The 27,860-nt window shown below is 36.6% G+C and overlaps 1 protein-coding gene across 1 annotated transcript in view; it reads left to right on the top strand.

Annotated features, from left to right (window-relative positions):
* The window catches only part of LOC110378787 (cell adhesion molecule Dscam2), a 95,982-nt gene that overhangs the window by 44,857 nt on the left and 23,265 nt on the right, over positions 1-27,860 (top strand). The window contains exons 11-26 of the mRNA XM_064041237.1: positions 1,770-1,946; positions 3,195-3,339; positions 6,454-6,602; positions 10,374-10,539; positions 11,423-11,559; positions 11,983-12,135; positions 12,480-12,570; positions 12,819-12,901; positions 15,992-16,126; positions 18,708-18,860; positions 19,323-19,452; positions 20,989-21,173; positions 23,676-23,855; positions 24,253-24,450; positions 24,932-25,132; positions 27,606-27,766. Coding sequence (XP_063897307.1) covers positions 1,770-1,946; positions 3,195-3,339; positions 6,454-6,602; positions 10,374-10,539; positions 11,423-11,559; positions 11,983-12,135; positions 12,480-12,570; positions 12,819-12,901; positions 15,992-16,126; positions 18,708-18,860; positions 19,323-19,452; positions 20,989-21,173; positions 23,676-23,855; positions 24,253-24,450; positions 24,932-25,132; positions 27,606-27,766 — 2,444 coding nt within the window. The remainder of the gene's footprint in view (positions 1-1,769; positions 1,947-3,194; positions 3,340-6,453; positions 6,603-10,373; positions 10,540-11,422; positions 11,560-11,982; positions 12,136-12,479; positions 12,571-12,818; positions 12,902-15,991; positions 16,127-18,707; positions 18,861-19,322; positions 19,453-20,988; positions 21,174-23,675; positions 23,856-24,252; positions 24,451-24,931; positions 25,133-27,605; positions 27,767-27,860) is intronic.

The following is a 27,860-nucleotide window of genomic DNA, read 5'->3' as shown; positions in this document are numbered from 1 at the left end:
AGCCAAAATGGCAAAAACGGAACCCTTATAGTTTCGTCATGTCCGTCTGTCCGTCTGTCCGTCTGTCCGTCTGTCCGTCTGTCACAGCCGATTTACTCGGAAACTATAAGTACTACAGTGATGAAATTTGATGGGAATATGTGTTGTATGAACCGCTACAAAAATATGACACTAAATAGTAAAAAAAAGAATTGGGGGTGGGGCCCCCCATACATGTAACTGAGGGATGAAATTTTTTTTTTCGATGTACATACCCGTGTGGGGTATCAATGGAAAGGTCTTTTAAAATGATATAAAGTTTTCTAAAAAACATTTTTCTTAAAGTGAACGGTTTTTGAGATATCAGCTCTCAAAGTCGTAAAAAGTATGTCCCCCCCCCTCTATTTTTATAACTACGGGGTATAAAATTCTAAAAAAAATAGAGGTGATGCATGCTAATTAACTCTTTCAACGATTTTTGGTTTGATCAAAGTATCTCTTATAGTTTTTGAGATAGGTTGATTTAACTGTAATTTACGGAACCCTTCGTGCACGAGTCCGACTCGCACTTGGCCGGTTTTTTTTTCACTGGCTATAAGTGGCAATTTTATGCTTTCAACGGGCTTCGCATGTTCTCATTTTCAACAAAAAAATATTCCACTGATGACATACTATTGGGTTATGAAATAAATGGCTTTCATCCAATATAGGCACAAAAAGTAGTCTACTTGCTTTAGAAGTCGTAAAATTACTGTTGTTATTTAGGCAATTATAAACCATCGCTTAAAGACATTTGGTCTTTACCAGAAAAACAAGATTCGGTAAAATTTTTCAAAAATAAAACAGTCATACCTTTTTTAACACCACTGGAACAGTGATGGACGTACATAAAACAAAACCCAGTTTTTATTACGTCAAAATAATCTGCAAACTCGGTGAAAATATGGAATTCTCGCTGTCGCACTTCAGTCCAATAGAAGTGAAAACTCAAACAAAAATCTTGAATTTTTGCCAAAAACTAGGAAAACTCTTGTATGACGGTCTCTTTTTAAAATGTTTGTTTTCCAAGTACGATTCTTTTAGTTTTTCGTACTTCAGATTCTGCATGATCTGCTCAGAAAATAATGTTTATTTTTAAAGATAAAAAGATTGTTTTGTTTTATTTGTTAACTATAAAGCGTGTTTGTTGTTTTCGCGCCGAGATTGGCTTTAGTTTTGTGTGACTACTTTCGGTAGAAGCGTTGCCATATACTTAGAAGGTATATGAGCTGTCAATACCACTTTCACTAAGTTGATGTAAAATTCATTGATGATGCAATTTTCAGAAAGAATCAGAATTACCTAGACAAAAACTTCACCCATTTTAACATTGAATTTTCTTATATTTCATTATATATTTACAATTCTAATGTCTTACATACTTATAATAACTATGTAATTAAACGTATTAGCCAAAAATAATATACCTACGGTTAAATGACTTCAAATGAAGAATGGGTTTTCAATTGGGGTACTGGGATTTTTGCCTCTTCGACCACTTTAACTGTCTTAAAGTGTACCTACAATATTTTTTCTAATATTGTTATAGGTATGTATCTGATATACATGGCGACCAGTACCTTACCCAGGACCAGATCAGTGGCTTCAAAAATTACGTTTTTTTGGATGTGAATTTTTGAGTACGTCAGTTGCATTTCTCCTGAAGTGTGTTTTTCTTTTTTTTCCAAAATAACCCACTTCTTCGTGTATAGGTTTTTAAATAATGTTTTTTTCTTTTAATATTGTTATAGTCGTATCAGACACATGGCGACCAGTACTGGAAGTGGCTGGTGGAGGGGTGCTCAGCTTATCGAACGGTTCCCTTATATTTGACTCCGTAGCATTGTCTGATGCTGGACTGTATACTTGTCACGTGGAAAATGGCGTCGGGGAGGCTCTCAGTAAGACTGTCTGGATCTCTGTGAACAGTAAGTGGAATTTATAATGGTTTTATCAGAATTTTACTGTTTCTTCTTATTGCATTCATTATATTTTTGACAATTCAGTACAACAGACTCACGTGCGCGCCTACATTGCCTTAAAAAAAGATTGTATGCTGTACTGTAGTTTTATAAAATACCATGTAAAAGGTATTTTCATCATCATGTTTGTGGGTTATTTTAGGTAGTAAGTTATTTATCTACGGAAAATTACATTTTCATGTTTATCTATAGAATTTTTGGTCTTTTGATACAAACCTAATGTTTCGTATGTTCTCGTGTACAGTTGCGTTTGCCATTGTTTTTATTTATATGTTTTTTTTAAGTCATCATAAAAATCACTTTTGTCACTTGTGAGCATAGGTTGTATTCTGTTGTATACGAACAAAAAATCCCCTATGCAGAAGTAACAAAACCACCCAATTACCTCAAGATAAAGTTACAATTCAAATTCATTGCTTACGTCATCCAATAGCGGCACCTCTTAATTAATTCTAACAAGTTACGAAGAAAGACGAAGTTTGTTTTTCTTCCTTTATTACTTGTAGCGAAGTGTTTCTAAGCTCTTCCTGAACTTAAGACAAATATACTTCGTAAACATGCAAATGTAAACAGTCGTGTTTCCTGGTTGATACTGAGTTTAGGAATTTATGTGTTTTTGTTACTTTGTGACAAAGAAGAATGATTTTTAATATTATGGACAGTAGGGATTTAAGTCCAGAAATTCTGAATATTTTTGAATTGATGTATGCTGTTTTTAGACTAGTCAAAAAAGTAGAGCCATGGCATTTTTTTAGTTTAATTTATTATAAAAAGTCATTATGTCAGCGTTGGTTTTCGCTGAAAACCTGCGAAACAGACGACAGCATTGTGCTGTAAGGTACAATTAAGTTTTGCGTGGGGAGGACGTAGTTTTCCATTATTTCATCTCTTATCTCAAATTATTGTCGTTCTGTTATTTTTTTCTATTTATATCTGTATCGATGTATATCAATTACACTTCGTGACAGTGTTTAGACTAGTGTAGTATATGTAATGTATATGCAGTTAATCCCTGTGCCTAAATTTTTTTCGTGCATTGCAATGCATTATTGAAGTCTAGTGGACTCGGTCGAAGGATCGGGAAGTATGAAAGCGAGATAGGGAGATTATAGGCTAAAAATAATTATTATTATTGAAGTCATACTACCACAGTTTTAACTAAAGCTTGTATACTTATTAGACTATTTATTTCAGAACCAGTAACATTCGACATAATATCAAGAAATATGACAGCGAAGCTTGGTCAGCACGTGACTATAGAGTGTCAGGCGAAGGGAGATGATCCTATAAGAATGATGTGGACGAGGAATGGGAAACCTATTAATCCTTTGACGCAGAGGTAAGTTCTTATAAAATATCACTGGAATATACTAAGTTGCAGGTAATACTAATAACTTAAAATTTAACATTAATGAAACAATACAGGAGATAATGGAGTCAACATTCAATTATTTTTAAGGTTCTTTATATAAGTTACTGGCTGTTTCGACCACGTCTCGGGAGAACTACTTTCTACAACAATAGTTCTCAGATTAAGGTAGCTTAGACATGTCAAACAACGAAGTGACTAGAACTCTCCAGTTTTCTCTAGAAACTTTCCACTGCACTTCCCTGGATTGGCGATTTCAAACTTTAAAGTTTAGGTTTCCTCTTATTATTTTTCTTCCGCCTTTAAGGTATTTTTTTAACGACGCCAAAAATCATCAAATGACCCCTCCCGCTGTGTGTTAGCAGCGGTGAGGGAGTGTCAGACTTTTACTGACTAAAAAACCGTCGTGTTCTGTCGTAGGCCTTTTATGTACCAGGGCCGTGGTAACGTTTTCTAACAATCTCACAGACCCGGCAGTCCGCAAGACAGACTTTGAAAGTACATATTATTACAAAGAAGAAAACCTTATATAGGACTTGCACATGCATACTTGAGAGGCAGATGCTTTAATAACACGACCAGAAAGATACATAGATAGAAACTATAGCTCATGGTTAAAACAATCTGATAAACTCCAAAATCATGGCCTTATAACAAAATTGCACAGTAACTAAATGCGTTATAACAAGTATATAAGTAGGTAGGTATATACAAAACTGCAAGAAGATAATGAGTTCATTTCATTTAGTCTGTTTATTCTAGTCTTCGTACTGTATGTAGGTCAACTGTGTTTAAAGAAATTAGTGCGGAGCTCAGTTCGCAAACTAAGTCTAGAAAGTTCTTTTTTCTCCTTGTTCGAAATGAACGATTGCATTTTAAAATGAGTTTATTGCTTATACGTTTTATTGTTGAGTGTGTTTTTAGTTTAAAATGAGATTTTGTATTGCGATCTGTATGGTTGTCGAGTTTCACCTAGTTCCCGGGTGCACTACTTCACGCAACTGGCTAAAAAGTTGCATATGTTGCTTCAGAAGCTTTCATTTGAATTCATTTCATTCAGATAACACGATCCATACAATTCGAATAAAATTATATTGAAGTAAGATCTAGACACACGGCAGTGTGTCCGCCAAGTTCGGGCAAAAAAGGCGACACACCGGCCGTGGGTTATATTACACGAACCATTTCGGGCCAAATTCGACCCCCCTGTAACTCAAAATCTATTTTATTTACGCATATCAAATTTCTAGTATCTGTTGAGACCCCCTCACTTATCTAAAATACAAAATTTCATTAATATACCTATTGTAGGTCTTGAGATATTGACGTCAGAAAATCGCTATTTTTTTTTTACTATACACTTATTCACTTATTCACTGATTCACTGATTCACTGATTCACTGATTCACTGACTCACTCATCAAAAACCTAGACCACTTCCAATGGTCGTATTGACTTGAAATTTGGCATGGAGGTAGGTCTTTATGTCAAGGTAAAGGGAAAAATCTGAAAATGGCCAAGTGTGAGTCGGTTTCAAAATAATGAAGGTGTTTTATACCCGGTGTAAATTTATACCCCTAAGGAACTAAAACGAACTAAATTTATCTATATTTATATAATATATCTTCGAATGGTACAAAGGTTTGTATGTAGTCAAAGTAAAGTAAAAATCACTTTCGAAAATAACGAATGTGTAACTGTGATCCACGAACATAATATATGATAACATGTCATGTCAGTCAGTTGGTAAATCTAGTCATAGTTAATCTAGTTCATTTCTTTGTAAGAAACATAGTGCATGTTAAAAAATCTAAAAGATAGTATAAATGAGACATTTCTTTAACTAACTTCATCATAAGAAAAAAATAAAATAAACAACCTTACAAAAATAAATGAAATCCCACCCAAAACAAAAATGTGAAAGACTGCCAAGTTCGATAATATGGGAATGCTTCGCCTATAAAAGAAGTGAGATCTGAATAAGTACCAAGTTCCATACACATACCTCAGTTAAAAATAGTTACTTTTTAATGATGATTATTTGGCAAGTTTTAATAGAAAATTAAATACTTGATTCATTGCGTTTAGTAGGTTTATAACAAGGTGTATGAAAACTTGCCAAGTAACATCATTAAAAAGTAACTATTTTTAACTGAGGTATGTGTATGGAACTTGGTACTTATTCAGATCTCACTTCTTTTATAGGCGAAGCATTCCCATATTATCGAACTTGGCAGTCTTTCACATTTTTGTTTTTTGTGGGATACAGCTTTAGACTACCTGTCTGCCTTTAATGTCAATTGGTTCAGTAGTTTTTCCGTGTAACCGACAGACAGATGGAATTAGGTACTTACTGTAGGTATACCCAATTCTATGAAAAGCTAAGTTATTCCATGAATGGGATAACATCAATAATATTATTTCCATTTTAGATATAATTGACATCTTGTTATCCCGTATCCAGAAAGTTTTACCATAATATTATAGTTTTCCCTATTCTAGCATTTCTGCCGACTATGGCTTGGATACCGTAACTTAGATAACAAGGTATTCAGAATATTTTAAGAAAACTATCTGGGTAGGGACATTTTTTAAGCTTTAGGTGCTATATTCAAAAAGTACAAGACCTTTTAGTTCCCAAAGGACGTGGGTGAAACCGCCCATGTAAGCTAGTCTTGTTTTTTTTTTTTAAGATTCCTTATCCAAAGGTTAAAACAAGACACTATTACTAAGACTCCGCTTTTCGTCTATCTGTCCGCCTATTACCAGGCTGTGTCTCATGAACTGACATAGTTAGGAAACTGAAAACAAGTGTATCTTGCTCGTTTCATAAACAATGGTACGAAACCCAACGTACGTGAGTCCGACTTACACTTGGCCATTTTACGAAATACATAAACGAACAAATAACTTTAGTTATTCTTCCTGGGTAAAGATAATCAACTGTCTAGCTATTCCGGTTCTTGAGATACAATATTTACAAACAGTCAGACACACAGACAGTGAAGTCTAAGTAGCAATTAACTACTAAAAATGTACTATGTTGCTAAATAAATAAGCAATTAAAATTAGCTATCTTTCCAGAGTAAAAATATCCGAAGCGAAGACAGAAGATGGTATGACGAGCATACTGGAGTTACTTCAAACAGAAACAAGTGACGGCGCGCTATATGCTTGTCGCGCTGGCAATCCCTTCGGAGCTGATGTGTATAGTGTGCATCTTACTATATTGGGTAAGTAGATGTTTTAATTTTTTTTTTTAATATAATGGGGTAGGTAAATTATGTAAACTGGCTGTTTGAAGGATTTATTTTTGCTACATTGTTTATCTGAATATGATAGAATATATTATACTAATAATATTAAGTGTTTGCTTCCTTGGAAGGGTCCAAACTGGTATTTTCTGATACACGCTATCAGAAAATACCAGTAGGGTTCGAAAATTATTCCATTGTTAGATAGCCAATTTATTGAGGAAGGCTGTAGGCTACTTTCTATCCGGATGCGGAAAGTAGTTCAGCAAATGAAACCGCTAGCAAAAGCCTTCTCCATGGGCTATCTAACACTAAAAATTTACCTACCTACTTCAAGTCGGTCTGGTAGTTCCTGAGAATACCCTTTAGTAGAGGGAAAACAAACTCTCAGGTATACTCAGGTTTAATCAGTTATTTTCTCGTATTTTATGGTAATACCTATACCCAGAGATATTAGACGCAGCCTTCTATTTCTTTTAATCTACAAAGATGAATCCAATATATTAAAAACCGGTCACCCATCTATATTCCCACCACCATTAACCAGCTTACTACCTAACCCATTTATCCGCACTACAATTACCCACGCGGTCCCTTCTGCTCTCAAAGCTCGCCAAACCAGATAATTTAGTGCCCAAATACGTACGAAACGTAAACAAACAAACTCCCAGTAGAGCATATTTCACGTAACATCATTAGGTAGCATCCATACGGATTTATTGGTCCAGTTTCTACGTAATCGGTTTGGGTTCAACTGAAAAGTAAAGCTGGTAATACACGGTCTGCTTTACGCAGTTAATATAGCCTTCAAACTTCGACTGCGACTTTTACATGCTTAAAAGCCGTTCATTAATAATATGGTTAAGCAACGCTTGACGAGGTCAGTCTGAGGATGGGTGGCCATCAACGTCATGATGATTTTCTCTGACCACAGACAACAGAAATAAGACTGGTTAAATTGGTGAGTTCCGACTGACTTTCTCAGTTATCTTTTTGCGTCGTTACGAGTAGTCAAATAAAAAGAAGAAAAAACAGTCTGACCACCAATCTTATGAAAGGGGTATCGTACTTCGTAACTTGAGGAGGTCAGATAGGCAGTATCTCCTCGAAAAACGCTGATAGACAACATCTGATTAGACTGGTAGAGGATGAGTCTGTTACATAAATTACGTTGCAACTACTTCAGGCCGTCGCTAGTGCACTGAAATTCGTTTGTCCTGTTTGGTATCATGGGCAAATATTGTATTTTATGCTTTTGCGCGGTCAAGCAGTTGCTTTCGACTACGACTGTTCGAGCAGTCCGTGTATGACCTTATGCCTTATTGCTATGAATATCAACATAATTATGTTTTGTCGATATCGGGTGCAATTCACGATATTAGGGCCGTGCATTCCTAAAGGGCTATTCTAATAATTAATTTTGATTAGTAGGAAGTTTGATTGATTTGAGGTTTTAATTAATTTTGAGCATTAATTATTGGGCATTGTGATTTATAGGGTTTATTATTGACAAGTTTCATCGAAATTCATTGTTTAGTTTTACCGTGGAAGCCTGACAAACTTTCGCATATATTATATAATGTTAGTAGGATTAGAGGAATTTCATATGCCTGCATTGTTATAATGACATCCCAACCTTTGAGATAGGTTTTAAAATTACTAAGCTGGTACAGGGTTGAAACCAATGAGGTATGCTCGTCCCGGATTAAATTAAAATTACATATTTGCAGTTTAGAATTTTCTTATTTTACGTGTTTTGATGAAATCCATGTAGAACCTATACCTTTATGTTGTTTATCTTTTTTCATAATCCTCGTTAAGTTCATAATAAGGGTATAAGTAAGAGGCGCACACTGCAGACAAAATAGTCGGCTGACAGATTGCCCGAGATGGTTGTTTTTTTTTTTAGGAAATCGTGACTAAATACTCAGGTATGTAGGTTTTTTGATCAATGGTCAGCCATTGTAAGGGATCTATCAGACAGAGAGCGGTCACGCTTTCAAGCGTTCTGCGTTAGAGCTTTACTACTACTACTCTTACTTGACCGACGCGGTCAGAATGCCTCCTATGTGAGTATGTCTATGTAACGTAAATGACACAAAGAACGCAAAATTGACCGCTTGAACGCTTGATCACGTGACCGCTCTCTATCAGATAGATACTTAATATGCACACCATACAACTCAGTACTTATCAAGCGCCCGATCATACTGTCGGCCGACTAAAAGTATGCAGTATGCAGATACTCTAAAGGGTAAAAGTAAACCTTCAAACAAACTTAATATATTGAAACCCACAAGGTTATCAAATAATGTGTTTGAAAATACAACAATAAACGAGTTAAAGTTTATATATAACTTTTCACAGCCTTACTTAGGCACGTGTAAAACTTGCTTTAGAAATAATAAGGATTCTTACAAAGTTAGAATCTTCTCTATATTTGTTCATACTTCGGTACATAAGTTAAGAAAGAAATAAACTATGGAAGTCTGGTTTTGATGTTATAATGAACGGGTAAAGAGTGTCTTTAAGACACCTACCTACATGGAGAGATTCCATCAACATTTTCGAGGTTGTTCGCGAAAAAAATATATTTTAGACAACCTATCAGCTAGATACCTTTTTATTATTCCAATGAAGCGTACTTATGATGATTAAGGCGTCGTCCTAATTGGCAGCGATCGCGCGATGGCGCGATGCGTTTTTCATCTAAGTTGTGGTCCCAATTGACAGCGATCGCACGATGACACGATGCGTTCTCGTCATGCGATGAGTTCAAACATACAGATTTCATCAGAGTGTTCTATTTGAACCTCGGAACCTCGCAAGTGAGATCGTGAGATGAAAAACGCATCGCGCCATCGCGCGATCGCTGCCAATTAGGACGACGCCTAAAACTGTCTGTTTTCCAAAATATAATTTACCCCGCTGATTATCTCTTATCGGTTTTAATCTGAATTCTCAGTCATGCACCAAATTGATATGCAATAATTTCTATATTGATCTTCCTTACAAAATATGCAAAAACATAACCCTTATAAGTTACCTCAATAAATCACAGCTTCCAGAAATAATCGCTAACCAAACCGATTGAAATATTCGCGCAAATATAACAAACAAACAATTAATCACTAGAAGCCGATCAGCTGGCTCTAGCCGAAACCAATTAACGTCCGAAAGCACAATTAACGACTTTCTAAATTATACTATTACATATTAGCTTTAAATCTGAATTATGAGCTTGACCAGAAGTTTATTTTAGTTAGATAGCTGAATATGATCAGGGGGTTCATTTCTCTTGATTTTGGCAAAAATATGCAGCAATTATTTTAAATATCAAGGTAAGGTAATCCAATTAGAAGGCAGGTGCTGGCTTTAAGCAGCTCCTGCCCAACCTGAGGAGCCCAAACGCTCCCTGCCGTAAACTCTACGCGGGAGTCATGCGGTCATTTGATGATTTTGTTATCAGTAAAAAAAAAGTTGAGTTCTCCAATAAGAACACTGTGTGCTCCAACTCGAATACCAAAACTCCACTGGAATACTGTATAACACCAATCAGGATACTGTGTGTTCCAATTAGAATACTAGGAACTCCGATAAGAACACTGGAATGTTGCAATCTGTTAGGTTTAAGTAAACTACTAGTAGATTTTTCCAATTACAAATTAGTGACTTCAACGACAATAAATGCAAAAAATATTTTATTCCCATAAAAACCTGCTCAATATTTTTAACCTTCTTTTCTTTTAGAACCACCAGCGCCACCCTCAGACCTGTCAGTGGACTCAATAAAAAGCAGATCAGTGAAGCTATCCTGGCGAGATATGACGAGATCTCTGGCGCAGTTCTATAGCTTACAGATCAGTGGCAGTCAGAGGTTGTCCTGGAATAACGCTAGAGTTATCAATATTACTAGGTAAGTTCAGAAAATTTAGAAGAAAGATAATGGTAGGGGTTGATGAGGTTCTCAAACAGGGTGGATGCCTGTTGAGACTGAGGGATTGTTTGAAAAAGTCACCGCGGCCCTGGTACATAAAGGGCTCCAGAAGAAACAACGGTGGGTTTTAGAAGTTAAAAGTCTGACAGCCCATCCCATTATGTGTGCAGAGGCAGGCATCATATAGTGACTTTGTCATTCGACCATTCTCGATAAAAAAGTAAATTGAAATTAGATGTTGCCTCTACATAAGGTTCAAAATTGTTTGACTACAGTGTACCTACGTAACTCAAAATGATTAAAATGGTAGTTTTATCGTAAATCTACGCAAAATTTCGGAATCTTATTAAACTTACCCCATGGGACATTTTAAAATTCCACAAAGTAAATTGACAAATAAATCTTGAAAATTGCGTTGAAGAAAATTCTTTGACGCCCACATCCACTGAGAGTAGGTACGTACGTTTTTTTCCACGAATTACTTGAAGAAATATTTGATTGATAAAACTGTGGACATCTTTTGGTAAATCCTTACGCCGAAATTGACAGCTATTTAATTGTTTCATGTACAAATAAAATGTATTTTTAAGAGAGAGGTTTTTAAAATCAATTGAGTATTGGGTGAAAAATGCATTTTCATGTGTAATTAAATATGTACTGCTTTCCTCAACTCTACATATAATCGGTACTTAAGCGGTTTTTCATTTTGATCATAGAAAATTAAAATATTTTTTTAAAATATCGCGGGTTTGTTAAAATTAGTGCTTGTTGCGTATGACCTGCTACAGGCCTCTAGAATGTCCGTCAACCAGTAATGGGCTCCTAAATCTATATTTTTTCTGGTATCCCTTTTGTTTCGTAGGTTAGAAGAAATAAGACACAGTATAGAAGTAGAAGATCTTCTGCCAGCTACAAGTTACACAGCTCGAGTAGCTGGGGGAAACCAGGCAGATCTCAGCCATTTCTCCACTCCCGTCAGATTTACTACTACTGAAGAAGGTAATTTTTGTTCTGCGCTAGTGATTCTTGTCGTATTAATTAGTTAATTTAATTGAATTAGGTTCATATGGCTCCCTATAAGAGGGGTTCCCAAAAAACTTAAGAAAAAACAAGTTAAAACATGTCATCTTTCTTTAGCGTATGTAGGTACATATGTTGGTCAAGTGTATCTCATGCTACAGTTTTCATTTTGAAATTTCTCAGAAACTGTTTAGAAACGTTCGAACGATAGCCGTTAGCTAGCTCTTATAAATAAAGCTTAGTACACATTTTACACCCCTTATCATATTTCTTATGACAATTTTATGTTATTTGCGGCCTTTTTATACTTAGTTTATTTTTGATACCGATATATATGTGTTTGTATGCCTCTTAGGTCTCAAAAGTCAGTAATCTCTATTTACTCCACAATTTTCTCCCTAGCACCTTCATCACCACCTCTGGGAGTACAATTGGAACAGACGGAGTCTCCCGGAGAACTGAGAGTGAGATGGCTGCCACCACCCGCAGATACGCACAACGGACTTATTATAGGATACCGGTTGAAGGCTGTTCCTCAATTGACGGGGATCAAAGGTATTGATAACGTGAAAAAATATACTAACACTATTAAGCTGAAGAGTTTTTGGTATTTGGTAGGTTAGTTGAGGATAGGTATCTATCCTAGGAATTCCTGATCCAATTTTAAGAAATCTTTCAGTAATGTTCTGAGAACGCAGGTGAAATAATAATTCAGATAGCAACTTGTAAAACTAAGAACTTGAAAACTTCCTACCTTCAGTAAAAACCTAAATTGTAATTTTCCCCCAAAAACGAAAGTCTCTAGTACAAAACATAAAAAAACTTGATTGATAAAATAAATTGGGTTGGGTTGTAAATGAAACGACATGTACATGTTATTAGTTATTAATTTATTTTAGAAACTGAAGAAACGAGTGACAAGACAATCAAAACTGCCTCATTATATGCCAAACAAGAGACTGTTGTCACCGGACTGCTAAAAGGAGTCAGGTACATAATAACCACTTTTATTTTAATCACCATTTTGCAGCCCGAGCTTGATATTAATCAATATTAGATACCTAAACCACATAAAACCTTCAAAAACCACACAATCTTTCTTCAAAATGCAGGTAAAGCAATTCTGATTACATTTCTTGTCAAATAAAAAGACCATTCAAATCCATGGTTTAATTCAGTACGACACATTTTCGTTGGAGGTATTATTTAGAATATTTATTAATTTATTTTTTTATCAGGTATGCAGTGTCAGTAGCTGCATTCAACAGTGCTGGTTCAGGACCATTTTCTGTGCCGCTCTTTCAAGATACCAGAGAAGGAGGTAAGTTGTATTGATAAGCTTTGCTTTTGCTATTTCCTACATCATAAGTTCTAAAATAGATGTCAAAAAACTACTGGTAGTTTCACAGTAGATAAGCTGAACATATGAAACCTTCTTTTGATTCAAACTGAGAACCTATTCGCAAATCATGAACTGCTTTGATATTCCTTATGCACATTCTTAACTCCAAAAATTACTTGAAAGCAAGGTGATCTTTAATTGTAAGTTCATTCGATAGATTTTTCCTCAATCCTCCAGCTATTTCCTCATAAAATAACAGAGCCTAAATCCTCAATTAGTCGTGATCAGATCTTCACTTATCACATCGTTCGTTTCGAATGGATTTTATCTTTTATCGACTTAGAGCACTTAAAACTGGAGACACCATAATTACATATCTCTATGCGGAAAGCAATAATATAAGAGAGGAAACAATGCAACAAAAAAGTAGTAATGGCTTACTCATGCATAATCGATCACATAGTAACGCAATACGCATGCACTTGCACATGACAAATATGACCGCTTTTTTGGTGCAGTTGACAATTCTTTCAGTTACTTCAGAAAATACTATTATCCCTTAAAAATTGACAGCTGTCAACTTCACGAAGATTAGTTACCCCTATTCACAGGCATACGAGTATAAGCTACTGTCTCGTACATTTGGTAAATGACGTCTCCAGTAGGTTCAATTCTCTAAGTTTCATCGTCTATGTAAATCGGTAAAAGTTTCGAACTTCGAAACTCGTAAACCTTTATCGTGTTTATTAGCATTTTGGTAACTTTTCCGTTGTTGTTGTTATAATTACTTTTTACTTCTTGCACCTTTGTTTTAAGAGGTTTTTGTTGTCATTTGTTTTTGTTTATTGTTGTGTGTTTTGTTACCGTCTTCGCGTCCTCAATATTGTTATTTATTTCCACATAACACAAGAGTGATACCTATATCTTTTTTTGATGAGAAATCATCAAATGATACCTCCCGCTGCGGGTGCAGCGTGATGAAGTGTCAGATTCATACTGAATAAAACCCATCATGTTCCATCTTAAGCTCTTTATGTACCAGGACCGCGGTAATTCTTTCGAACAATCCCGCAGCCCCGGCAGGCTTTGGCCATAGTGGCTTCCACTGGAGAGTGATACATCTCACTTGCTAATCATCTAGGATGTTCGCTTTCTTTCCGTCATTTTGCTTAGTCTTTCAAGCTTTGCCCTGCTTTACTTAATTACCAAAAACTTAAGCTGCAAAATAAATCCTTTCAAAAATATTCCTTTTACGAAACAAAATAAAATAGCTGAAAACATCAGCCTTAGTGCTTGACAGAAAACTTCTAGAACAACTTTCTTTTTGTATAATACTTGAAAATTTTCAGCGCCCCTTTACCCAGACTCATACTTTGTTTAAGGGGAAAAGTTCCAAACTGTTTAGCCTACGTCTGCTCTGCTTATTCGTAATTTTGCTATTACTAGCTGTTTTCCCGTGGTTTCACCCGCGTCCCGTGGGAACTACTGCCTGTAACGGGATAAAATTAAGCCTATGTATGTTAGGTACTCAGGAAGAGTGTAGCTTTCCAACAGTGAAAGAATTTTTCAAATCGGTTTAGTAGTTTTGGAGCCTTTGGGGTACAAACAAACAACAATGTTTCCTCTTTATTAAAGAGGTATACATATATTACCAGTTTTAAATGACAGCCATATTGGATTGAATTATTAATGGATATTGTGCTGTCAATATGATAACTTCTGACTTAATTTGGGTTGCAAAAATAATTTGGTTGCAAATAGATGGCCATATTGATTGATATCAAATAAGTTTGCATTCAGAATGTACCAAAATAACAGAAGTGGTACAGAAGTGGATGGCAGGAGAAGGAGAGGAAGACCGAAGAATAGATGAATGGATTTTCTAAGAGGTGGCATGTACGTATGTATGTATGTAAAAGGGAAGTGAATATTAGTATGTCGAGTGACAGAGAAGAATGGCAGTGGAAAACATATTGCGCTTACCCAAAGTAAAATTGAAAACAAGGCAAGATGAAGAAGAAGACATTCAATTGTAAACGAAACTAGACAACAATGTTACAATATTTGCAGCCATTTCCAATTTATACAAAGAGTTATAATTCACCAACATGGAGAACAAAATGACTAGCGGAGGTGCCATAACGGAAAATCTCCGAGGAAAGCAGCACACCTAAATGCGAGTGTGCGGGGGACGAGGACTTGGCATTCGTTTCACCATACCACACAAAAACATACTAAAATCGCTGACATCATCGTCTCAAGGAACCCAAACACCTCGTTCGTTCACTCGTAACTGATCGCTTTGGCCATTTGGCCCACTGTATCTATTCGACCTAGTAGAAGGTGCCTGACCTACCTTCTTTATAGCATCTCATCTTTACTCCGAGTTCACCAAACATTTGTCTTTAACTCGTTGCTTATTCCTCAAGTTTTGTCTAATTACTGCGACTGTGTTTTGTTTAACTGGCAACTAACGACTGTTGCATTATGTATGAGTTAAAGATTCGAATGTTTGTGTGTATGTGTGTTCTTAGTCTGTTTGTTATTTATGTTTGTTTCTAGTTTCTGAATATCTGGTTATTGTAATTCGGTGCCATCTTTATTGTGAAGTTCTATTGAGACAGCGTTCTTGAGGATTTGTATTGAATCTTCTTGTATTTTTGATATATTAGGAGGCCGGAATTTCATTCCTTTACATTACTTATACGTATTGTACAGCAAATTGATATTATATGATTAAATATCTAGTCATAGTTATAAATTCTTATGTTGGATGTGATAAATAATAAAAGGGTCGTCTGTACCAATTTATCGGTCACGACCATGTCCTTTCTAAAAAGATCACCCCGCTGCTCAGAACAAGTATTAGTGCAGACATAGGTGCATTCTCTATTCCTTCACTCTCATAATACAATGGCACCGGCATCCAACACGATCGGAGAGAGGTAATCAGAGATCATTAATTTGTAGGACCGACGTTTACACGCATTCCCATGTACGATCAATCACCACCACCCATATTCCTGACTGCAGTCACACAATTGACAAACCCTCTTATTTTTCCACCAGCTCCTGAAGAAGGTCCATCGTCAGTAGAATGTGGGGGCGTGACGTCGACAGCGCTGCGCGTGAGTTGGCAGCCGATACCGCCGCACAAGCAAGCTGGCGCGCTCATTGGTTATACTGTGCTGTATGCTGCTCAGGGTGAGTGAAGCTTCTAGAATGTTCCATCGTCAGTAGAATGTGGGGGCGTGACGTCGACAGCGCTGCGCGTGAGTTGGCAGCCGATACCGCCGCACGCAAGCTGGCGCGCTCATTGGTTATACTGTGCTGTATGCTGCTCAGGGTGAGTGAAGCTTCTAGAATGTTCCATCGTCAGTAGAATGTGGGGGCGTGACGTCGACAGCGCTGCGCGTGAGTTGGCAGCCGATACCGCCGCACAAGCAAGCTGGCGCGCTCATTGGTTATACTGTGCTGTATGCTGCTCAGGGTGAGTGAAGCTTCTAGAATGTTCCATCGTCAGTAGAATGTGGGGGCGTGACGTCGACAGCGCTGCGCGTGAGTTGGCAGCCGATACCGCCGCACAAGCAAGCTGGCGCGCTCATTGGTTATACTGTGCTGTATGCTGCTCAGGGTGAGTGAAGCTTCTAGAATGTTCCATCGTCAGTAGAATGTGGGGGCGTGACGTCGACAGCGCTGCGCGTGAGTTGGCAGCCGATACCGCCGCACAAGCAAGCTGGCGCGCTCATTGGTTATACTGTGCTGTATGCTGCTCAGGGTGAGTGAAGCTTCTAGAATGTTCCATCGTCAGTAGAATGTGGGGGCGTGACGTCGACAGCGCTGCGCGTGAGTTGGCAGCCGATACCGCCGCACGCAAGCTGGCGCGCTCATTGGTTATACTGTGCTGTATGCTGCTCAGGGTGAGTGAAGCTTCTAGAATGTTCCATCGTCAGTAGAATGTGGGGGCGTGACGTCGACAGCGCTGCGCGTGAGTTGGCAGCCGATACCGCCGCACAAGCAAGCTGGCGCGCTCATTGGTTATACTGTGCTGTATGCTGCTCAGGGTGAGTTTAGGTTTCTTAATATTCCAAAACTTTCTATGATTAGAAAATGAATTTCTCTTAGAGTTTGTTTTACTAAGTAAACGAATTAAAGCATTGCATTGATGCGATGAGCGGCCTTTTATAATGATCATCTAGCTAAATTAGATCAGTTCTTTCCTAGAAATTATTACTCATATATTATGTGGGTTGCTCTAATAAAAATACCCTTCTTGTTAACATTTTTTATTTAACTATTTTATGATAAATAAATAAACCCTTGTTAGGCCGGCTGTTTATTACCTAATATATTCAAAGTTTTAACTTATATTTAAAATACTTGAATATAAAAGTACAGTGTTAACTACAAATTAAATTCCTAAGAACATGGAATTTACTATACGTTACTATTCCATGAATTTCGATTGTATAATAAAGTTGGAAATACGAACGAATGCCACAATAAACTTGTATAAACTAAATAATTCGGTGCAACGTCATGTGAATGTGCAGTTACATGCGTTTAGTGTGACATGTAACATGGATTTACATATCTTTCATGTCCAACTACATCTGTTTTGGCTTTTGAAGTTATTATTATTGAAATATGGACCTTTTGTGCATTATAGAACAAAACATAATATGGTCTGGTTAGGTTGAAAGATGTATTGCAATAGTATTCTAAACATTGTACTTTTAGGAAAACATTTAGAGACACATAGAAAGCACATAATACTTTGGAACCTCAATAAAACAATCCGCAAACGGCATTTTACACTTCACCCAAAAATACACAAAAAAACTACCATACTACCAATCTACCACACACCAGCTCTATAAACAAAACACCGACTCTATAAACAAAACTGCCAAAATAACACAGACCACATTGCTATTATTTCCAGTTCGTCACCCGCAAACAAAAACACACTACCAAACTCTACACAAAGCAATCACCAGTGAACCACGCCGTCTCTATCATTATGTAAATCTACAGGTCGACAATGGATGAACTCTATCTCACTAGCAACACAAAATACAATAATATGAAATTACTAAATACGTACGATTGAGAAATGTGTTAAAAGTATTTTTAATGTTGATAATTTTAGGTCCACATTGAAAGATATAATATGTCTCTAATATAATAATTAGGTAGCTTAAAAAAAACATTACACAAACGACATTTTACAATTTACCCAAAAAACTACCAATCTACCACGAGCCGGCTCTATAAACAAAACACCGACCCTATAAACAAAACTGCCAAAATAACACCGACCACATTGCTATTATTTCCAGTTCGTCACCCGCAAACAAAAACACTACCAAACTCTACACAAAGCAATCACCAGTGAACCACGCCGTCTCTATCATTATGTAAATCTACAGGTCGACAATGAATGGACTCTACCTCACTAACAATATTAAATAGAATAATGTGATCCTAGGAAGTAATGTATTTTTTATATTGATAATTTTAGGTCCACATTGAGAGATATTGTACGTCTCTAACATAATAATTTGGTAGCTTAAAAAAACAATTCACAAACAGCATTTTACAATTTCCCCAAAAAACTACCAATCTACCACGAGCCGGCTCTATAAACAACACCGCCAAAATAACACAGACCACATTGCTATTATTTCCAGTTCGTCACCCGCAAACAACAACACACTACCAAACTCTACACAAAGCAATCACCAGTGAACCTCGCCGTCTCTATCATTATGTAAATCTACAGGTCGACAATGGATGAACTCTACCTCGCTGGTGACAGAACTACGGCTACAGGGACTCTACAAATTCACTAACTACACGGTCAAAGTGGCTGGCTTCTCTAACTATGGATTGGGGCCTTTCTCGTTTCCTATTGTCTGCTCTACGCTGCAAGATGGTAAGTTTTTTAACTCTATGTAGAGTTTTGGTAGAGTAGTCTTTTATTTAATTTCAATGTTATTAATAGTAATTTAAAGCAATGATTTATAGGGTCATAGATTTGACTTCAAAATCAGACACATTATTATAGTCGCATTACCTATGCGTAATATCAGCTGCTCAATACTTAAAAGCAGTCTACAATAAATGATTATATTTTTTTTTTGTTGTGGTTTGTCCCCACTCACTTTTGGTCATTCTGATCAACAGAGGAATGCATACATCCTGGCCTTACGTTTGAATCTAATCTATAAAATAGTGTTGGAAAATCATTTACTGATAAAGTCTCTGATAGGGCCTCATCTGACAGATAAACCATAACTTTTGGTTTCATAGATTTCGATTAAGAATTGATTATTGAGGCTACCATTTTCTTCCAAGAAGGTAAACAATATTTATATGAAAAAATCTTGTTTCCTAGTACCCGAAGCGCCCGCAGAAATAAAGCTCCTAGCACAATCTTCGACCACCCTCCTCGTGAGCTGGAAGCGGCCTCGACAGCCGAACGGCAGGCTCATGCATTATACTGTGTATTGCAAGCCTACTGCTAAGTATGTATCTTTCTTTCTTTATTTTAGGACTAGCTTCTGCCAGCAGTTTCACCCGCGTCTCGTGGGAACCTCTGCCCGTGCCAGGTTAAAATAATAGTATAGTCTATTTTACTCGGGAAGAGAGTAGCTTTCGGACAGTGAAATATATTTTGAAATTGGTTCAGTAGTTTCGAAACCTTCAAGTTACAAACAAACAACAAAAATGTTCCATTTCTAATGTATCTTGTGTGCTCAGGGCTTGCAACAACAAATAGTACTTAACCTAAACTTTGACAAATGATGCCTAACGGCCAGTTTCTTCATCAAAAGTTAAAGTAATGTCTAAAGTAAAAGTAACGGTCAAATTCGTTTTTTCAAGGCCAAAGTGACAGCAAAACGAATAGAAAAATTGAATTTGACCGTTACTTTAACTTTAGACATAACTTTAACTTTTACTTTGGCTTTAACTTTTGATGAAGAAACTGGCTGTAGGTGTCGTTTCGGTCAAAGCAGTATTTGGGTAATTATCTCGTATGTACATTTTGGGGAGTATTCGTAAATTGCTTTCTATAATAAAATATGGATGTTAAGTTAGTAGTAAAAATATCCAAATAATATCTACCGTGATTTAGTATACTTACTTCACTTGTCGATAAGGCTAAGTAAAATTTAATTACTGAAACATGAGCTAAAATAATTTTAAATTACTTTTTTATCGTTTTCGCAAAAAATTAAAACTGTTTCAGAGAGCTAACTTTCGCCCACATAATTAATACTCTTCAAATTAATTACGAAGTACAGAAAGTGACTAATTTATTCAAGTTTCCAATTTTTGCTAACGTTGTACAATATTGAATTTTGAATTTTCGACTCCAATTTCTAAAGTTGACGAGATTAAATGAAAAATTTTGAATCCAGTTTTCAAAAAAGCCTGACACATTTTTTGGGATAGGTTTTCAAAAAGTTATGTTACTAACTGTTAGTCTGGTATGTCTATAACGTTACGCGAGTTGATGTTTTTTGATCTCCAGTTTCGTATTTGAAAAGTGAGTGTGAAAAGCTTAGTGTAAATAAGAGAAAAAATACCAACGCGTTCGATTCTAGTTAAAAATTTGTTGGTGTCATCAAAGCTACCCGAATCTACTGAACCGATTTGAAAAATTCTTTCAACGTTGGGAGACTACACTTATGCCATTTGATTTAGGGCATATTTTATCTGGGTGCAGAAAAACCGTAGGATTTTTGTCATCAATTTGAACTAATTACTAACTAATTTGGTCCATTTCACAAGATACAGACTATAACCGTCGTACCACAGAAATTTTTAAACGTCAGTTTAACACTTGTCTAAAAAAGTGTCAGATTATGACGTTGAAACAAGGTCCGTTTTTCAGCCACACGTTTTGTAGACAAGTGTTCAACATATGTTTAAGTTTTTGTAGTAAGACTATAAGTCCATCCTCCGAGCCTTTTTCCCAACTATGTTGGGGTAGTAAAACTGTAAATGTCTACAAAATATATTTGTACGAAATTAATCTACCTTCTTTTGTCTACCAGTAACGATGGACCTCAAGCTATAAGAGTAGACGTTCAAAGCACAGCGGAAGCATATGAGAAGTCTCAAACTCTAGAACTGAAAGGGTTGATCGAAGGTCGACAATATGACGTGTGGGTGACAGCTAGCACCGCAGTGGGAGAAGGACCAGAAAGCCGAAGGGTTACGAATACTCCTTCGCAAAGAGGTATGTGGTAATGAAAGTTGGCCCTTTAGTACGCAATTGAATTTTAGCTGTAATTTTGTTAATTTGTGTTGAATGTATTGTTTATTTATAGGGTTGATTGCACCATTAAACTATATCTAAGTAGGTATAACTAAACCATAACCAGCGATATAATAGACGCTCATTTTCAAATATATGATTGTAGAGTTTGCCCGTTCTTCTCCATAAGAAGATACGTTTGGATTGGGCAACTAGAATCAAGCGTATTTATTTACATAGTTATATACATAGATATTTACAACACAAAAAAATAACTAGTAGAACAATAAAATAAAATAAAAATATATAGCGTATTTATATTTTGACATTCATAAGTGCTTGTAATAAATGACTGGACTTTAATCGGCGCTTTTTAACGACGGGTTATGGTTTAGTTATCGTTATAGTTAAATGGTGGAACCCACTTTTATTAATTACTATCTCTGGAAATATAGTTTGTATTTATTACTGCTAAACTAAGGGAACTATATTTTTTGTCACCAAAATTTATATTTGTCATCAAGTTGTATCACCTAATAAATAGATCTATCACCACGAAATATTTTCGTTCTCAGATAAACAAAGAGTGTTCCCAGGTATGAATTACCAAATTATTGTTAATATAATGTGTAAAATATGAGATGGATTACCAATAAAATTGTAGTGCATTACATGAATATAAACTTCGTTCTTATAATAATAGTTTTATTACTTAAATAATAGCTTGGTGCTCAAAATGGTAGATCTGTCACCAAATAAATCGATTAATCGATCCCTGACTGCGACTCCATTTTATTTGTTATTTTGTCACCAATACAGTAGTTACATTTTATTTCGTTCAGTTATTAACATCATGTATTCGTTACCAATTTAATACGTCAGTTTATAATTTTAATGATAATATGTTCAAAGGGAAGAGGAAGGGAAGGGAGACAAATTGGCGCGCTTTCGGGCCTCAACGAATGGGTTGTAGGTTGGTTGTAGGTACGATCATACGATGCAAGTTTACTTCATTCGCGACGATTACGTTCATTGTTGTGGGTGCATTTTATTAGCCCCCCACCAGAAGCAAAAAATTTACTTATCGGCCAGAAAAGAAAAGGGGGCGCCCTTCAAAATCCAAACCAGCGCTGATTATTCAGTGATTGTTATTTTTATCAATAAAAATTGATTATTTTGACTTTAATTAGGTGTTTTATTTACTATTCAGCTAGAAATTTAATTTAAATATATTTATAATACCTGTGGAAATTAATACCCTTGGGGAGGCACATGGCCAGTTAAGTAGTAGACTCTTTTGGTTGAGAGGATGATGACGACCGCCCTACATTTTTAGATCTTCATGAAATTTTCTAGTGATATAATATATGATTTATTGGTGATCTCTTTAAATTAGTTTGCTTAAATACTATTAGGACAAACCTATTATAATACATACAAAACCATTTATTTGGTACTTGACCCCATATCTCCATGATTTTCTGTAATTTATAGTAGAATTGATTTTATATTGTTTGGTGACTACATTTGGTGACAAATCTACTATTTTGAGAGCAAACCCTATTATTTAAGAAACACAAAATGAATTAAATTGGTGACAGCTTAAATCATACCCCTAAACTAATATAATTAGCGGATTGCGGTCGCTTCCCAAGTGAATTCTATTTGTGGGATTCATCAGAAATCCGATTTATTATTATACGTAAGCCATATATTTTAATTCTAATATCTAGCAATATTGAAGTCAAGCTCAAAATCATTAATTCAAACTTGGCTGCAAAACGGCACTCTTTGAACGCCAAATTTTTCAGCTCAAAACGTCTACCCTTTACCACTTTCTGAAAAGAACAAAAAAGCAATTTATGTCGTAAATCTTCCTGTATGCGATCTACTTTTAAAACAATTCAATTTCACAAAATTACATTGAACAAACCCAACTTAACTCATTGCATACATTCCAACATTTACTTTCACACGAATGAAATTCTCCAACAGAACTATTCTCTAACCATGGAGAACAAAATAACTAGCGGAGGTGCCATAACGGACAATCTCCTAAGAAAGTAGCGCGCCAAAATGCGGGTGATCGGGGGACGACGAACGTTACTGTCTTCGACCTTATACGCCTTCTTTGAACCCGATCATTTCATATAATACCAAAAATCGTTGGCTCCAGTCTTACAAAGGGTAACTGGGTTGAGGAGGTCAGATAGGCAATCGCTCCTTCTAAAACACTGGTACTCAGCTGTATCTGGTGAGACTAGAAGCTGACCCCAACATAGTTGGGAAAAGGCCCTGAAGATTATGAAAAATCGTTGACTGATGTCTCAAAGAACCGGAACGCTTCTTTAGTTCACTCGTACTGATCGGCACCTATTCGACATAGAAGAAGGCGCCTGACCTACCTGCATTATGGCATCTTCGCTCAATCCTTGCTCCGTAAACAGAACTGTTCTCTAACATATTCTAAAACTTTGTTCCTAGTCGTGGCCGGAGTTGCTTCTCTGGGTGGAGAAATAACAGTGGCTGTGAGAAACTCCTTGCTTCTCGAATGTAGGAGTGTTGGCTCTCCACCACCGAGGACCGTTTGGTATCATAACCAGAATATTATAACTCATCATCCAAGGTTTACAAGGAATCGCGATGATAGCTTGCTGATTAAAAGTAAGTGGGATATTTTTTTGCAATTTTTCCTGTTGATTTTATGTTTTTGATTTTGTTTAAATTCTCTATGTGCACTAAAAATATGTCCTCAATTTCTAGACAATGTCAGTAGGACGATGGGTCTTTCTATGTGTTTAAGGTGATTTGTATCATGTAACTATTAACGATAACAAAACCATCACTAGCCTTCAAATTGCCACTTATTGCTCAAATTGGCGGCTGGTTACCGATATAGTGACATGTGTAACACACCCCTAATTTAATGCTTGTTGCCTAGATATTAAATTGTACGGATATACCATACATTCCATCCACATAAATGCTTTCACGTACATTTATAAGCCGCAGCAGTAATTTGACTTTTTCCATCATAATTTAATTTCCTTTTCTCTTCTAGGTATAGACCAATCCCTAAGCGGGAACTACACGTGTTTAGCCAAAAACCTCTACGGTTCAGATTCAGTAGTTTTCACAGTTAAAGTGTTACCTCTACCGGACCCTCCGACGTTGAGAGCTACGCCTTATAAAGACTATATTGTGGTTGAGTGGGACGAAATACGGTCCTATGGGAATGATTCCTTTGGATTCGGTATCAGTGAGTATTTGTTTGATTTTCTTGTTAATTATTGAGAGTGGTGTATTACTTGGTTAAGTTATTTTGTTTGTTATTTGTGGTAATTGAGCTAGTAAACGATGTTTTTTGTATTGTTTACAAATTATGCAAATTAATATTGAAGAAATATGTTCACATCCATTTAAGTAAAAAACCACAATTAAATATTTGTGCATGTACATTACATACGCATCAATTTAAGTAAATAACAACAATTAAATATTTATACTATATCACATTACATACTTTTATGTGCATCAAATTAATGTGAAGAAAAATATTTTCTGGAATTGAATTAAGGCAATAATGACTACCAGCTAAATACTCTACTACTCTACAATGACTTAACAATAGTCAAAAGCAAAATCAAAATTACTGGAGAGATTTTAAAACCATTTTTTTCTTGAGTCATACATTCTCTTTGTGCACATATTCGTAACTAAAGAATTTATTCCTTGCATAGGTTACAACCTAACATGGAGAGAAAACGACGGTCTCTGGCAAGAAGCATGGCCGGTGTCGCGAGAGAACCGTCTCCCTGGAGTACAGTCGCACACACTAGCCGGCCTCAAGTGTGGCACTAAATACTCTATACGAGTGACCGCCACTGACAGTGTTGGCACTTCTGCTCCAGCGCATATTGATGTCACTACGCTAGGTGGAGGTGAGTTCAACAGACACACTAGCCGGCCTGAAGTGTGGCACTAAGTACTCTATACGAGTGACAGCTACCGACAGTGTTGGCACTTCTGCTCCCGCGCATATTGACGTCACTACGTTAGGTGGAGGTGAGTACAACAGTCACACTAGCCGGCCTCAAGTGTGGCACTAAGTACTCTATCCGAGTGACCGCCACTGACAGTGTTGGCACTTCTGCTCCGGCGCATATTGATGTCACTACGTTAGGTGGAGGTGAGTACAACAGTCACACTAGCCGGCCTCAAGTGTGGCACTAAGTACTCTATCCGAGTGACCGCTACCGACAGTGTTGGCACTTCTGCTCCCGCGCATATTGACGTCACTACACTAGGCGGAGGTGAGTTCAACAGTTACACTAGCCGGCCTTAAGTGTGGCACTAAGTACTCCATCAGAGTCACCGCCACTGACAGTGTCGGCACTTCTGCTCCGGCGCATATCGATGTCACTACGTTAGGTGGAGGTGAGTAAAAATGAGTTACGGCATCTATTTTCTTCTTAGATATCATAAAAAGATCGACTGTCAGCCGCAGCGGCTATTCTCTCTGAGGTATTCAGCCAGCTGCGCTTCAGGACATATTGCAGTACAATGCATGTGCGCAGATATATGTGCACTCTCTATTCCTTTACTCTTACCTATATGACGACGGTAATCCGACACAACCAGAGATAGATCGGGCGCAGGACCTGCTACTTAATGAAAGTTGCTTAAAACCCTGAAAGTGATTTCGGCCCGCAATTAAAATCGAACCGGAGACCCCCGGCATAACAGTCGCGTTATCCGATTACTAGATCAATGACAATATGACTGAATAAAAGATAGTGACTTAAATAAACCAAAATCATTGAATACATTTTAAACATTGGACCATACTGTCACATTTCCAAGTTCTCGAGTGAATTGAACCGTGAATTGAGATTATAACAAGCAAATACGCAATAGAAAACCGTATTCCAATTCTGCTCTCTACATTTCTAAGCCCAATAAACACGATGTTACATAATAATATGTTTTTATGGCACATAAACTAAAGTAAATAGCTATATAGGGGTATCATCTTTGAGTAATATTCGTACGTGCTAATCGGCTGGTCAGAGAAATTAGGCCGGGCATATGTACGGACCTATATCAATATAATGTAAATACGTGATTTGGGACTGCGTGTGTGAGGACCAATGTTTTGTTTTTTTGTGAATGTGCTAGATCTGAGATTTTTTGTTTTTAAAATGAAAATCAATGCTATGCACAAATACTCTTTCATCGCAAAGATTTTTAATGACAATAGAAAAGTACCTGTACCTACTAATATTACAAAGCTGAAGAGTTTGTATGTATATTTGCTTCAACGTGCTAATCTCAGAAACTACTGGTATGTTTTAAAAAAATATTTCACAAGCTATTTTCTATTACCGGGTGACAAAGGCTACAGTTTACCCTAGTAGGAAAGAAGTTTTTCGGAACAATGAGAAACAACTAATCTTCAACAGTACTCGAACCTAAACAGAAAATAAATACTCTGAATATGATTTATTTTTAATGATAAACTTCCATACCTATGTATATATACTTACACAAAGACTATTAGTAACTATAAAAAAGCAATCATACAAAAACAAAAGAGCAACCGCGAAATTCATTCACATGTTTTATTACTCACTAAATCTAATAGTAGCCTTGGTATATCTGCCAAAACATATACTCACGCAGTCCTTGACCGTACGACTATCTATCTATCTAGTTTTATATATTCCTATCTCGTATGTTATCGTACCGCGGTTGATAGAAAGCCTTCCCAAAAGACTTTCAATATTGACTTCAATATTTTATTTCCACATAAACTTTTGTTACGGCTGAACGCGGATCACAAGTTATATAAGTAGTCTATAGTAGCTTGGTCTTATTCGTTTTTGATATACTGATCAATGTTGTTTTAAAGCTGTTGTTACAAGTCTTCCTCATTATTATAAACGCGAAAATTTTTTATGTATCGTTGTTTGTTCCGCCTTTACGCAAATACTGTAGGATGGATTTTGATAAAACTTTACAGTATCTATTGAGTATGCCGATTGTATATTAGAATAACATATAGGCTACTTTATAGCCAGGTTCGGGAAGTGAAACATCTGACAGAAGTTAGGTGTCCTTTTTAACGAGACTTCGAATGTTATTTATATCGTATCGTATGATACATCTTACTTATTTGATGTAAAGCGGGTGAGCCATACCCGTGTACGTAAATGTAGGTACATATACCATGCATTAAATCATTGGTGTCCAAGATAATTATAAGAACTTAAAAAAGTTGACTCGGTATCGAACTCACACACTTGTACTTGAGCGGCTGGTGCTTTACCCACAAGGACACCAAAACATAGGTACATACATACTCAACCTCTTCGAATTTACGCTTCCCTTAACTCCTTGTCTTCTATCACACAGCACCCGTATCGCCACCTTCAACGGACTGGCTCTGGAGCAACGCAACGCATATCTACATACAACTCAGTGGATGGGATGACAGCGGCTGTGACGTCACCAGGTGGGAGGTGGACTATCGACTGCTTGGCTCCAACCTTTGGCAACGAGCTGAGAATAAGGCGGTGAGTTCTTTTGGGGTTATGGTTTCCTGGTAGTTTTTTTTTGTTATTGTTATTCGAAGATTAAGTAAGTACAAATCCAATGGGACAGGGGTAT

Source organism: Helicoverpa armigera, chromosome 24 (genome assembly GCF_030705265.1).
Source record: "Helicoverpa armigera isolate CAAS_96S chromosome 24, ASM3070526v1, whole genome shotgun sequence".
Taxonomy (NCBI): domain Eukaryota; kingdom Metazoa; phylum Arthropoda; class Insecta; order Lepidoptera; family Noctuidae; genus Helicoverpa; species Helicoverpa armigera.
This window is presented reverse-complemented; position numbering and strand designations above follow the sequence as displayed.